This window comes from Oncorhynchus gorbuscha, linkage group LG14 (assembly GCF_021184085.1).
Source record: "Oncorhynchus gorbuscha isolate QuinsamMale2020 ecotype Even-year linkage group LG14, OgorEven_v1.0, whole genome shotgun sequence".
Classification (NCBI taxonomy): Eukaryota; Metazoa; Chordata; class Actinopteri; order Salmoniformes; family Salmonidae; genus Oncorhynchus; species Oncorhynchus gorbuscha.
The window spans coordinates 6499613-6512112 of record NC_060186.1 but is presented as its reverse complement, the minus strand read 5'-3'; the positions used below and the strand labels follow the sequence as shown (position 1 = coordinate 6512112).

The 12500-nt window shown below is 49.4% G+C and overlaps 1 protein-coding gene across 1 annotated transcript in view; it reads left to right on the top strand.

The window, feature by feature from the left end:
* Nucleotides 1-12500, top strand: part of LOC123995860 (voltage-dependent L-type calcium channel subunit alpha-1C-like) — a 657732-nt gene that overhangs the window by 500647 nt on the left and 144585 nt on the right. Inside the window, 1 exon segment of the mRNA XM_046299539.1 lies at nucleotides 11461-11600. Within this exon segment, the coding sequence (XP_046155495.1) occupies nucleotides 11461-11600 (140 nt within the window).

The window sequence follows — 12500 nt, the reverse complement described above, 5'->3', positions numbered from 1 at the left end:
TCTGTCCTGTGTCAGAGTGGTCTGTCCTGTGTTAGAGAGGTCTGTCCTGTGTTAGAGAGGTCTGTCCTATATCAGAGTGGTCTGTCCTATATCAGAGTGGTCTGTCCTGTATCAGAGTGGTCTGTCCTCTATCAGAGTGGTCTGTCCTATATCAGAGTGGTCTGTCCTGTATCAGAGTGGTCTGTCCTCTATCAGAGTGGTCTGTCCTGTGTCAGAGTGGTCTGTCCTATATCAGAGTGGTCTGTCATGTGTTAAAGTGGTCTGCTTGAAGCTGTGGTGTTTATCGACAATGAGCCAGACTGTCTTTATGGTGTGGAGATTACAGGCAGTGTTTACATGACGGGGGTCTGAATGAACTCTGAACTCTGCCTTTGGTTTGTATTATAAAGAGGTTTCTACTTGTGAGGGTTTACAGAAGATTGGTTTGTGTATTATTAGCCGAGCTTAATCAGCAGTAGTGTGTGCATGTGTGTGTGCATGTGTGTGCATGTGTGTGTGCATGTGTGTGCATGTGTGTGTGCTTGCGCACTAGTTTGTGTGCGTATGTTTGGAGTACAAGGTCTAGACGGCAGGTAGCCTAGTGGTTAGAGGCAGGTAGCCTAGTGGTTAGAGGCAGGTAGCCTAGTGGTTAGAGGCAGGTAGCCTAGTGGTTAGAGGCAGGTAGCCTAGTGGTTAGAGGCAGGTAGCCTAGTGGTTAGAGGCAGGTAGCCTAGTGGTTAGAGGCAGGTAGCCTAGTGGTTAGAGGCAGGTAGCCTAGTGCTTAGAGGCAGGTAGCCTAGTTGTTAGAGGCAGGTAGCCTAGTGCTTAGAGGCAGGTAGCCTAGTGGTTAGAGGCAGGTAGCCTAGTGGTTAGAGCGTTGGGCCAGTAACCGAAAGGTGCGCACAAACTGAGATGTGCAGAGATGTGTGTGTGTGTTAGTGATTTGGGCAGAGATGTGTGTGTGTGTTAGTGATTTGGGCAGAGATGTGTGTGTGTTAGTGATTTGGGCAGAGATGTGTGTGTGTGTTAGTGATTTGGGCAGAGATGTGTGTGTGTTAGTGATTTGGGCAGAGATGTGTGTGTGTTAGTGATTCGGGCAGAGATGTGTGTGTTAGTGATTTGGGCAGAGATGTGTGTGTTAGTGATTTGGGCAGAGATGTGTGTGTGTGTTAGTGATTTGGGCAGAGATGTGTGTGTGTTAGTGATTTGGGCAGATATGTGTGTGTTAGTGATTTGGGCAGATATGTGTGTGTTAGTGATTTGGGCAGAGATGTGTGTGTGTTAGTGATTTGGGCAGATATGTGTGTGTTAGTGATTTGGGCAGATATGTGTGTGTTAGTGATTTGGGCAGAGATGTGTGTGTGTTAGTGATTTGGGCAGAGATGTGTGTGTGTGTTAGTGATTTGGGCAGAGATGTGTGTGTGTTAGTGATTTGGGCAGAGATGTGTGTGTGTTAGTGATTTGGGCAGAGATGTGTGTGTTAGTGATTTGGGCAGAGATGTGTGTGTGTTGGTGATTTGGGCAGAGATGTGTGTGTGTTAGTGATTTGGGCAGATATGTGTGTGTTAGTGATTTGGGCAGATATGTGTGTGTTAGTGATTTGGGCAGAGATGTGTGTGTGTTAGTGATTTGGGCAGAGATGTGTGTGTTAGTGATTTGGGCAGAGATGTGTGTGTTAGTGATTTGGGAAGAGATGTGTGTGTGTTAGTGATTTGGGCAGAGATGTGTGTGTGTGTTAGTGATTTGGGCAGAGATGTGTGTGTGTTAGTGATTTGGGCAGAGATGTGTGTGTTAGTGATTTGGGCAGAGATGTGTGTGTTAGTGATATGTGCAGAAACCCCTCTCTGTCCTGCCATGGTAGAGGACCTGGGCCATCAACATATGGTCTTTATTCCTAGAGGGAATAGATCCTGGGTTTTCCTTGGCTGTTCCGGCTGTCTGGAAGCTGGGAGAGTGCACACACACACACGCACACACACACACACACACACACACACACACACACACACACACACACACACACACACACACACACACACACACACACACACACACACACACACACACACACACACACACACACACACACACACACACACACACACACACACACACACTGATTGTGGGGCTTTGGACAGGAATCCTGTGCACACTACCAAGCAGCCCCAACCAGTGTCAGAGTGTGATGCCTGGGTTTGATTGTAGATGTGTGTGTGGTTTTGGACCGAGATCGCTTCTTATTTGGGGGTTAGGGAAGTGTTTGGGGGTAAGTGAAGTATTTGGGGTTAGGGAAGTGTTTGGGGGTTAGGGAAGTGTCTGGGGGTTAGTTAAGTGTCTGGAGGTTAGTGAAGTGTTTGGGGTTATGGAAGTGTTTGGGGGTTAGTTAAGTGTTTGGGGGAAGTGTTTGGGGGTTAGGGAAGAGTTTGGGGTTAGGGGAAGTGTTTGGGGGTTAGGGAAGTGTTTGGGGGTTAGGGAGGTGTCTGGGGGTTAGGGAAGTGTTTGGGGGTTAGTGAAGTGTTTGGGGGAAGTGTTTGGGGTTAGGGAAGAGTTTGGGGGTTAGGGAGGTGTTTGGGGGTTAGGGAAGAGTTTGGGGGTTAGTGAAGTGTTTGGGGTTAGTTAAGTGTTTGGGGGAAGTGTTTGGGGGTTAGGGAAGAGTTTGGGGGTTAGGGAAGTGTTTGGGGGTTAGGGAAGTGTTTGGGGGTTAGTGAAGTGTTTGGGGGTAAGGAACTTGTACGGATCAAGAGGATTAGAAACAGTAGAAAATGAGACACACAGATACATACGGACACACACAGACACACACACAGGAGGTAGAGAGAAAGTAGTAGAGACACAGAGTATCCTTTTTCCTCTGACTGGTTGCTATGGTTTCTGAGGGGTTCTGTTGACATAGACAGTGTGTGTGTGTGTGTGTGTGTGTGTGTGTGTGTGTGTGTGTGTGTGTGTGTGTGTGTGTGTGTGTGTGTGTGTGTGTGTGTGTGTGTGTGTGTGTGTGTGTGTGTGTGTGTGTGTGTGTGTGTGTGTGTGTGTGTGTGTCCAGGGTCAGATGGCAGCATGCTACACAACAGAGCTCAGGTCTTGTTACAGCAGATCATTTACAGGAAGACAGGAAGTGTCCTGGTGATGTAACTATAACCACAGTCTGGTAGGAAACACTTAACAACTGATTCTGACCATTATTAAGCCAGGAAATACATGTTGAATTCAGCTCTGTTCCCTCTTTCAATGTTCCAGGGTCAGTAGTTATATACAGGGACAGTTACAGGGTCAGTAGTTATATATAGGGACAGTTCCAGGGTCAGTAGTTATATACAGGGACAGTTCCAGGGTCAGTAGTTATATACAGGGACAGTTCCAGGGTCAGTAGTTATATACAGGGACAGTTCCAGGGACAGTAGTTATATACAGGCTCAGTTCCAGGGACAGTTCCAGGGTCAGTAGTTATATACAGGCTCAGTTTCCAGGTTCAGTAGTTATATACAGGGACAGTTCCAGGGTCAGTAGTTATATACAGGCTCAGTTCCAGGTTCAGTAGTTATATACAGGGACAGTTCCAGGGTCAGTAGTTATATACAGGCTCAGTTCCAGGGTCAGTAGTTATATACAGGGACAGTTCCAGGGTCAGTAGTTATATACAGGGACAGTTCCAGGGTCAGTAGTTATATACCGGGTCAGATCCAGGGTCAGTAGTTATATACAGGGACAGTTCCAGGGTCAGTAGTTATATACAGGGACAGTTCCAGGGTCAGTAGTTATATACAGGCTGTTGCCTACCTTCGACTCATGATGAAGTCCAGGATTCAATTGCAGAGGTGTTTAGTCCCAGGGTCCCAAGCTTGGTGGCGAGTTTGGCAGGGACTATGGTGTTGAACGCTGAACAGTAGTCAATGAACAGAATTCTCACATAGCTATTCCTCTTATCTAGGTGGGTAAGGGCAGTGTTGAGTGCAATTGAGATTGTATCCTCTACGGGATCTGTTGGGGCGGTATGCAAGTTGGAGTGGGTCTAGGGTGTCTGGGATGATGGAGTTGATTTGAGCCATAACTATTCTCTCAGAGTGTTTACTCTGACTGTTACAGGGTGGTAGTCATTGAGACAGGAAGCCTCAGAGTTCTTAAGGAACAGGAAGGATGGTGGTCAGTTTGAGACGTGGGGATTAGACACTGAGGTTGACAATGTCCATGAATATGTCTGCCAGCTGTTCTGCGCAAACTCTGAGAAATCCGTCAGGCCCTGCGGCCGTGCAAGTGTTGACCTTATTAAAAACCTTACTGGCTTCGGAGAGTGAGATCACCCAGAGTCCCCTGGGACGGCGGGGACGCTCCTTCACAGCTCAGGGTTGTTTTTATCAGACCAGTATTTTGTGCAGAATATTTAGACTATAATCTATAATGTGCAGTATGTTTAGACTATAGTCTAGATCCATCCAGCAAGATCCATCCATCTAGACAGATCCAGCTAGACAGATCCAGCTTAGATCCATCCATCTAGACAGATCCATCTAGACAGATCCAGCTAGATCCATCCATCTAAGATCCAGCTAGATCCATCCATCTAGACAGATCCAGCTAGATCCATCCATCTAGACATATCCAGCTAGATCCATCCATCTAGACAGATCCATCTAGACAGATCCATCTAGACAGATCCAGCTTAGATCCATCCATCTAGACAGATCCATCTAGACAGATACAGCTAGATCCATCCATCTTGACAGATCCAGCTTGACGCGGCCATCTAGACAGATACAGCTAGATCCATCCAGCTAGACAGATCCAGCTAGACGCGGCCATCTAGACAGATCCAGCTAGATCCATCCATCTAGACAGATACAGCTAGACCCATCCATCTAGACAGATCCAGCTAGATCCATTCAGCTAGACCCAGTCTGATGTATTCTGTTCCCAGGATCGAGGCTTTAGTGGAAGGGGAGCAGACCTGGCAGGGCTCTCTGTCCCTTTCACAGCCCTGACCCTGGGAATGGATGTCTCTGGAGGTTGGATGGAGGAGAGGGGGGGGGCACAGCTGTGACTGTGTCCCAGGAGAGGTGGACTCACATCGGCTAGGGTAGCTGGAGTGAGTGGGTGGTTGGGTGGAGGGTAGATGATGAGTTGGGTGGAGGGTAGATGGTGAGTTGGGTGGAGGGTAGATGATGAGTTGGGTGGAGGGTAGATGATGAGTTGGGTGGAGGGTAGATGATGAGTTGGGTGGAGGGTAGATGATGAGTTGGGTGGAGGGTAGGTGATGAGTTGGGTGGAGGCTAGATGATGAGTTGGGTGGAGGGTAGATGATGAGTTGGGTGGAGGGTAGATGATGAGTTGGGTGGAGGGTAGATGAGGAGTTGGGTGGAGGGTAGATGATGAGTTGGGTGGAGGGCTAGATGGTGAGTTGGGTGGAGGGTAGATGATGAGTTGGGTGGAGGGTAGATGATGAGTTGGGTGGAGGGCTAGATGATGAGTTGGGTGGAGGGTAGATGATGAGTTGGGTGGAGGGTAGATGATGAGTTGAGTGGAGGGCTAGATGATGAGTTGGGTGGAGGCTAGATGATGAGTTGGGTGGAGGGTAGATGATGAGTTGGGTGGAGGGTAGATGATGAGTTGGGTGGAGGGCTAGATGATGAGTTGGGTGGAGGGTAGATGATGAGTTGTGTGGAGGGCTAGATGATGAGTTGGGTGGAGGGTAGATGATGAGTTGGGTGGAGGGTAGATGATGAGTTGGGTGGAGGGCTAGATGATGAGTTGGGTGGAGGGCTAGATGATGAGTTGGGTGGAGGGTAGATGATGAGTTGGGTGGAGGGTAGATGATGAGTTGGGTGGAGGGTAGATGATGAGTTGGGTGGAGGGTAGATGATGAGTTGGGTGGAGGGTAGATGATGAGTTGGGTGGAGGGCTAGATGATGAGTTGGGTGGAGGGCTAGATGATGAGTTGGGTGGAGGGCTAGATGATGAGTTGGGTGGAGGGCTAGGACTCATAGGACTCATAGGACTCATAGGGCTCATAGGGCTCATAGGGCTCATATGACTCATAGGGCTCATAGGACTCATAGGGCTCATAGGGCTCATAGGGCTCATATGACTCATAGGGCTCATAGGACTCATAGGACTCATAGGGCTCATAGGGCTCATAGGACCCATAGGGCTCATAGGACTCATAGGACTCATAGGGCTCATAGGGCTCATAGGACTTATAGGGCTCATAGGACCCAAAGGGCTCATAGGGCTCATAGGGCTCATAGGACTCATAGGGCTCATAGGGCTCATAGGGCTCATAGGGCTCATAGGGCTCATAGGGCACATAGGACCCATAGGGCTCATAGGACCCATAGGGCTCATAGGGCTCATAGGACCCATAGGGCTCATAGGGCTCATAGGACCCATTGGACTCATAGGACCCATAGGGCTCATAGGACCCATAGGGCTCATAGGGCTCATAGGGCTCATAGGACCCATAGGGCTCATAGGGCTCATAGGACCCATTGGACTCATAGGACCCATAGGGCTCATAGGACCCATAGGGCTCATAGGGCTCATAGGGCTCATAGGGCTCATAGGGCTCATAGGACCCATAGGACCCATAGGGCTCATAGGACCCATAGGGCTCATAGGGCTCATAGGACCCATAGGGCTCATAGGGCTCATAGGACCCATTGGACTCATAGGACCCATAGGGCTCATAGGACCCATAGGGCTCATAGGGCTCATAGGGCTCATAGGACTCATAGGGCTCATAGGGCTCATAGGGCTCATATGACTCATAGGGCTCATAGGACTCATAGGGCTCATAGGGCTCATAGGACCCATAGGGCTCATATGACTCATAGGGCTCATAGGACTCATAGGGCTCATAGGGCTCATATGACTCATAGGGCTCATAGGACTCATAGGACTCATAGGACCCATAGGGCTCATAGGGCTCATAGGACTCATATGACTCATAGGGCTCATAGGACTCATAGGACTCATAGGACCCATAGGGCTCATATGACTCATAGGGCTCATAGGGCTCATAGGGCTCATAGGGCTCTGGTCAAAAGCAGTGCATGAATAGGGTGCCATTTGCGATGCACGCTAAACCCTCTGTGAGGTCGCGTGACATAACAGCCCCCCTGGCCATCCCAGGAAAGTTCCCATGAATCTCTCTGGCTGAGGTTGACACGGAAACGCCCCCGCCCGGTGGAATGCTGAGGCAGGCAGTGGAATGTTTATGAACAGGGGACATTCAGAAGGCAGGCAGGATCTGTGACACACAGAGAGAGAGAGAGAGAGAGAGAGAGAGAGAGAGAGAGAGAGAGAGAGAGAGAGAGAGAGAGAGAGAGACAGAGAGAGAGAGAGAGACAGAGAGAGAGAGAGAGAGAGAGAGAGAGAGAGAGAGACAGAGAGAGACAGAGAGAGAGAGAGAGACAGAGAGAGAGAGAGAGAGAGAGAGAGAGAGAGAGAGAGAGAGAGAGAGAGAGAGAGAGAGAGAGAGAGAGACACAGCGAGAGGCTGATATTCAATCAAACACTTTTTACACTGACTTTGTTTACTAACAACTTCCTGTACACACACACACACGTCTTCCTCTAAACCTGAAAGCCTCTTCCTGTGAGAGTCTACCTAGTAAGAGGTAGTAGTAGGTCTACACAGGAACAACACCATTCTGTATTACCAATGGAAAAAGAGCTGCTCTACAGGTTAGATTGAATTAAACCCGACCAGACACCTTTAAGACAACAGGGGAAACTGCACCTGGCCAAAACCCACAGGATCAGTTTACACAAATAAACTCCCGTCAGAAATTGGCAGCACTGTCTGTCAGCGTGATTCAAAGTCAAGTACAGAGAACAAAATGGGATGTTTGAATGAAATAGTGCAGCTGCCTGCTATCACTGCCTGCTATCGCTGCCTGCTATCTCTGCTTGCTATCACTGCCTGCTATCACTGCCTGCTATCACTACCTGCTATCACTGCCTGCTATCACTACCTGCTATCGCTGCCTGCTATCTCTACCTGCTATCGCTGCCTGCTATCGCTGCCTGCTATCTCTACCTGCTATCGCTGCCTGCTATCGCTGCCTGCTATCTCTGCTTGCTATCACTGCCTGCTATCACTACCTGCTATCACTGCCTGCTATCACTACCTGCTATCGCTGCCTGCTATCTCTACCTGCTATCGCTGCCTGCTATCGCTGCCTGCTATCTCTACCTGCTATCGCTGCCTGCTATCGCTGCCTGCTATCGCTGCCTGCTATCGCTGCCTGCTATCTCTGCCTGCTATCTCTGCCTGCAATCGCTGCTTGCTATCGCTGCCTGCTATCGCTGCCTGCTATCACTGCCTGCTATCACTGCCTGCTATCACTGCCTGCTTTCTCTGCCTGTTACCAAAGCTGAGTTTGTTTGTTTTGAAGGCAGTAATATCCTACAGGCAGCAGCAGGTGAGCAGAGAGGGACCTGCGTCCCAGACATCACCTTATTTCCCATTTAGTGAACTAGGGTACTCCTAGGGCTCTGGTGAAAAGTAGTGCACTACCCATAGTTCTCTGGTGAAAAGTAGTGCACATCACCTTATTTTCTATTTAGTGAACTAGGGTACTCCTAGGGCTCTGGTGAAAAGTAGTGCACTACCCATAGGGCTCTGGTGAAAAGTAGTGCACTACCCATAGGGCTCTGGTGAAAAGTAGTGCACATCACCTTATTTCCTATTTAGTGAACTAGGGTACCCATAGGGCTCTGGTGGTCCTGCCTTGTGGTGCAGTCTGGTGGTCCTGCCTGGTGGTCCAGCCTGGTGGTGCAGTCTGGTGGTCCTGCCTGGTGGTTCTGCCTGGTGGTCCTGCCTGGTGGTTCTGCCTGGTGGTCCAGCCTGGTGGTGCAGTCTGGGGGTCCAGTCTGGTGGTCCTGCCTGGTGGTCCTGCCTGGTGGTCCAGCCTGGTGGTGCAGTCTGGGGGTCCAGTCTGGTGGTCCTGCCTGGTGGTCCTGCCTGGTGGTCCAGCCTGGTGGTCCAGCCTGGTGGTCCAGCCTGGTGGTGCAGCTTGGTGGTCCTGCCTGGTGGTCCAGCCTGGTGGTCCAGCCTGGTGGTGCAGTCTGAATCTACTGTCCTCTCTCCTCTCCCACTGTGGGTCTGTGTGTGTGTGTGTTTTATTCCTCCCTCTCATCTTTAGATCTCTCATATATTTTCATCATGTTGATTAACGACGTAGCTACAAGACGTAGCAACGCAGAGCAAGATGTTCTCTCCTAAGTACTGGCATAAATAAAATGCTTGACATTTCAGAGAACATTTAAAACGTCTGGGTTTAAAGTATTGCTATTCTCCTATATTACAGCTGATCAAATCACAGGCACAATATCCTGACGTCTCCTCTCTCCCTCTCTCTCTCACTCTCTCTCTCTCACTCCCCCTCTCTCTCTCTCTCTCTCTCTCTCTCTCTCTCTCTCTCTCTCTCTCTCTCTCTCAAATTCTTATTTTCAATGACGGCCTCTCTCTCTCTCTCTCTCTCTCTTGCTCTCTATCTTTTTAAATTATTTTAAAAAAAGATATATTTTTACCTTTCTTTAACTAGGCAAGTCAGTTAAGAACAAATTCTTATTTTCAATGACGGCCTAGGAACAGTGGATTAACAGCCTTGTTCAGGGGCAGAACGACAGATTTTTACCTTGTCTGCTCAGGGATTCCAACACTCTAACCACTAGGCTACCTGCCGACCCTACACTCTAACCACTAGGCTACCTGCCGACCCTACACTCTAACCACTAGGCTACCTGCCGACCCTACACTCTAACCACTAGGCTACCTGCCGACCCTACACTCTAACCACTAGGCTACCTGCCGACCCTACACTCTAACCACTAGGCTACCTGCCGACCCTACACTCTAACCACTAGGCTACCTGCCGACCCTACACTCTAACCACTAGGCTACCTGCCGACCCTACACTCTAACCACTAGGCTACCTGCCGACCCTACACTCTAACCACTAGGCTACCTGCCGACCCTACACTCTAACCACTAGGCTACCCTGCCACCCCTACACTCTAACCACTAGGCTACCTGCCACCCCTACACACTAACCACTAGGCTACCTGCCGACCCTACACTCTAACCACTAGGCTACCTGTCGACCCTACACTCTAACCACTAGGCTACCTGCCGACCCTACACTCTAACCACTAGGCTACCTGTCTAACCACTACCCTACACTCTAACCACTAGGCTACCTGTCGACCCTACACTCTAACCACTAGGCTACCTGCCGACCCTACACTCTAACCACTAGACTACCTGTCGACCCTACACTCTAACCACTAGGCTACCTGCCGCCCCTACACTCTAACCACTAGGCTACCTGCCGACCCTACACTCTAACCACTAGGCTACCTGCCGACCCTACACTCTAACCACTAGGCTACCTGCCGACCCTACACTCTAACCACTAGGCTACCTGCCGACCCTACACTCTAACCACTAGGCTACCTGCCGACCCTACACTCTAACCACTAGGCTACCTGCCGACCCTACACTCTAACCACTAGGCTACCTTTCGACCCTACACTCTAACCACTAGGCTACCTGCCGACCCTACACTCTAACCACTAGGCTACCTCCCGACCCTACACTCTAACCACTAGACTACCTGCCGACCCTACACTGTAACCACTAGGCTACCTGCCGACCCTACACTCTAACCACTAGGCTACCTGCCGACCCTACCACTCTAACCACTAGGCTACCTGCCGCCCCTACACTCTAACCACTAGGCTACCTGACCCTACACTCTAACCACTAGACTACCCCCTACACTCTAACCACTAGGCTACCTGTTGACCCTACACTCTAACCACTAGACTACCTGCCGACCCTACACTCTAACCACTAGGCTACCTGCCGACCCTACACTCTAACCACTAGACTACCTGCCGACTACACTCTAACCCCTACACTCTAACCACTAGGCTACCTGCCGACCCTACACTCTAACCACTAGACTACCTGCCGACCCTACACTCTAACCACTAGGCTACCTGTCGACCCTACACTCTAACCACTAGACTACCTGCCGACCCTACACTCTAACCACTAGGCTACCTGCCGCCCCTACACTCTAACCACTAGGCTACCTGCCGACACTACACTCTAACTACTAGGCTACCTGCCGACCCTACACTCTAACCACTAGACTACCTGTCGACCCTACACTCTAACCACTAGACTACCTGTCGACCCTACACTCTAACCACTAGGCTACCTGCCGACCCTACACTCTAACCACTAGGCTACCTGCCGACCCTACACTCTAACCACTAGGCTACCTGCCGACACTACACTCTAACCCGAAGTAACATTTCTGTTGGACAATAAAATATCTCCTTCTTCTCTCCTGTGTCTCTCTGTAGGAGCGGGTAGAGTATCTCTTCCTCATCGTCTTCTTCTCTCCTGTGTCTCTCTGTAGGAGCGGGTAGAGTACCTCTTCCTCATCGTCTTCTTCTCTCCTGTGTCTCTCTGTAGGAGCGGGTAGAGTATCTCTTCCTCATCGTCTTCACAGTAGAAGCCTTTCTGAAGGTAATAGCCTACGGCCTGCTCTTCCATCCGAACGCATACCTGAGGAACGGATGGAACTTATTGGATTTCATCATCGTGGTCGTGGGGTGAGTACATTACAGTGTCAAACAGTCAATCAATCAAAACAGACAATCTGTCAATCAGTTGAACAATCAATGAATACATTAATCAATCGATCATTGTGGTACAGTACAGTGCGGTCCCAGGCAACTCTGTCTGAGTCAGTCAATCAGCCAATCAATAAATCAATCAGCCAGTCAATCAGCCAATCAATAAATCAATCAGCCAGTCAATCAGCCAATCAATAAATAAATCAATCAGCCAGTCAATCAGCAAATCAATAAATCAATCAACCAGTCAATAAATAAATAAATAAATCAGCCAGCCAGTCAATAAATCAATCAGCTAGTCAATCAGCCAATCAATAAATCAATCAGCCAGTCAATCAGCCAGTCAATCAGCCAATCAAGAAATCAATCAGCCAGTCAATCAGCCAATCAACCAACCATTCAAGAAATCCAAACAGTATTTGACCACTGTGGCCTCCCGAAGAGGCTTTTGTCGGTGTGAAAGATAATCTTGCCGTTCTCGACTCATACTTCCTGCCCACATACATATAGATGTATTTATTTAGTTACAACTAGTTTTCTATGATGGGGTTTCCACTGAGGAAGCTAAGCATCTCTCTCATTCTGTCTGCGACCATAGAGCTGGACCGAACGGGCAGCGTCTTCGATAGGAGATCAGTTCTCTAGTACATCTCTATGACTACCACCCTCCTCTACAATCATGGACTTGTATCTCTTCAGAACAGGATTTATTTCCCTCGGTGTTGACACTGATCTGATCTCCTTCACTTCCACACCACCGCTACCAATCAACATCAACGGGGAATCTTCCTCTTGTATCTGAGGCTTGTTTGCTTTGCTGTGTGTGTGTGTGTGTGTGTGTGTGTGTGTGTGTGTGTGTGTGTGTGTGTGTGTGTG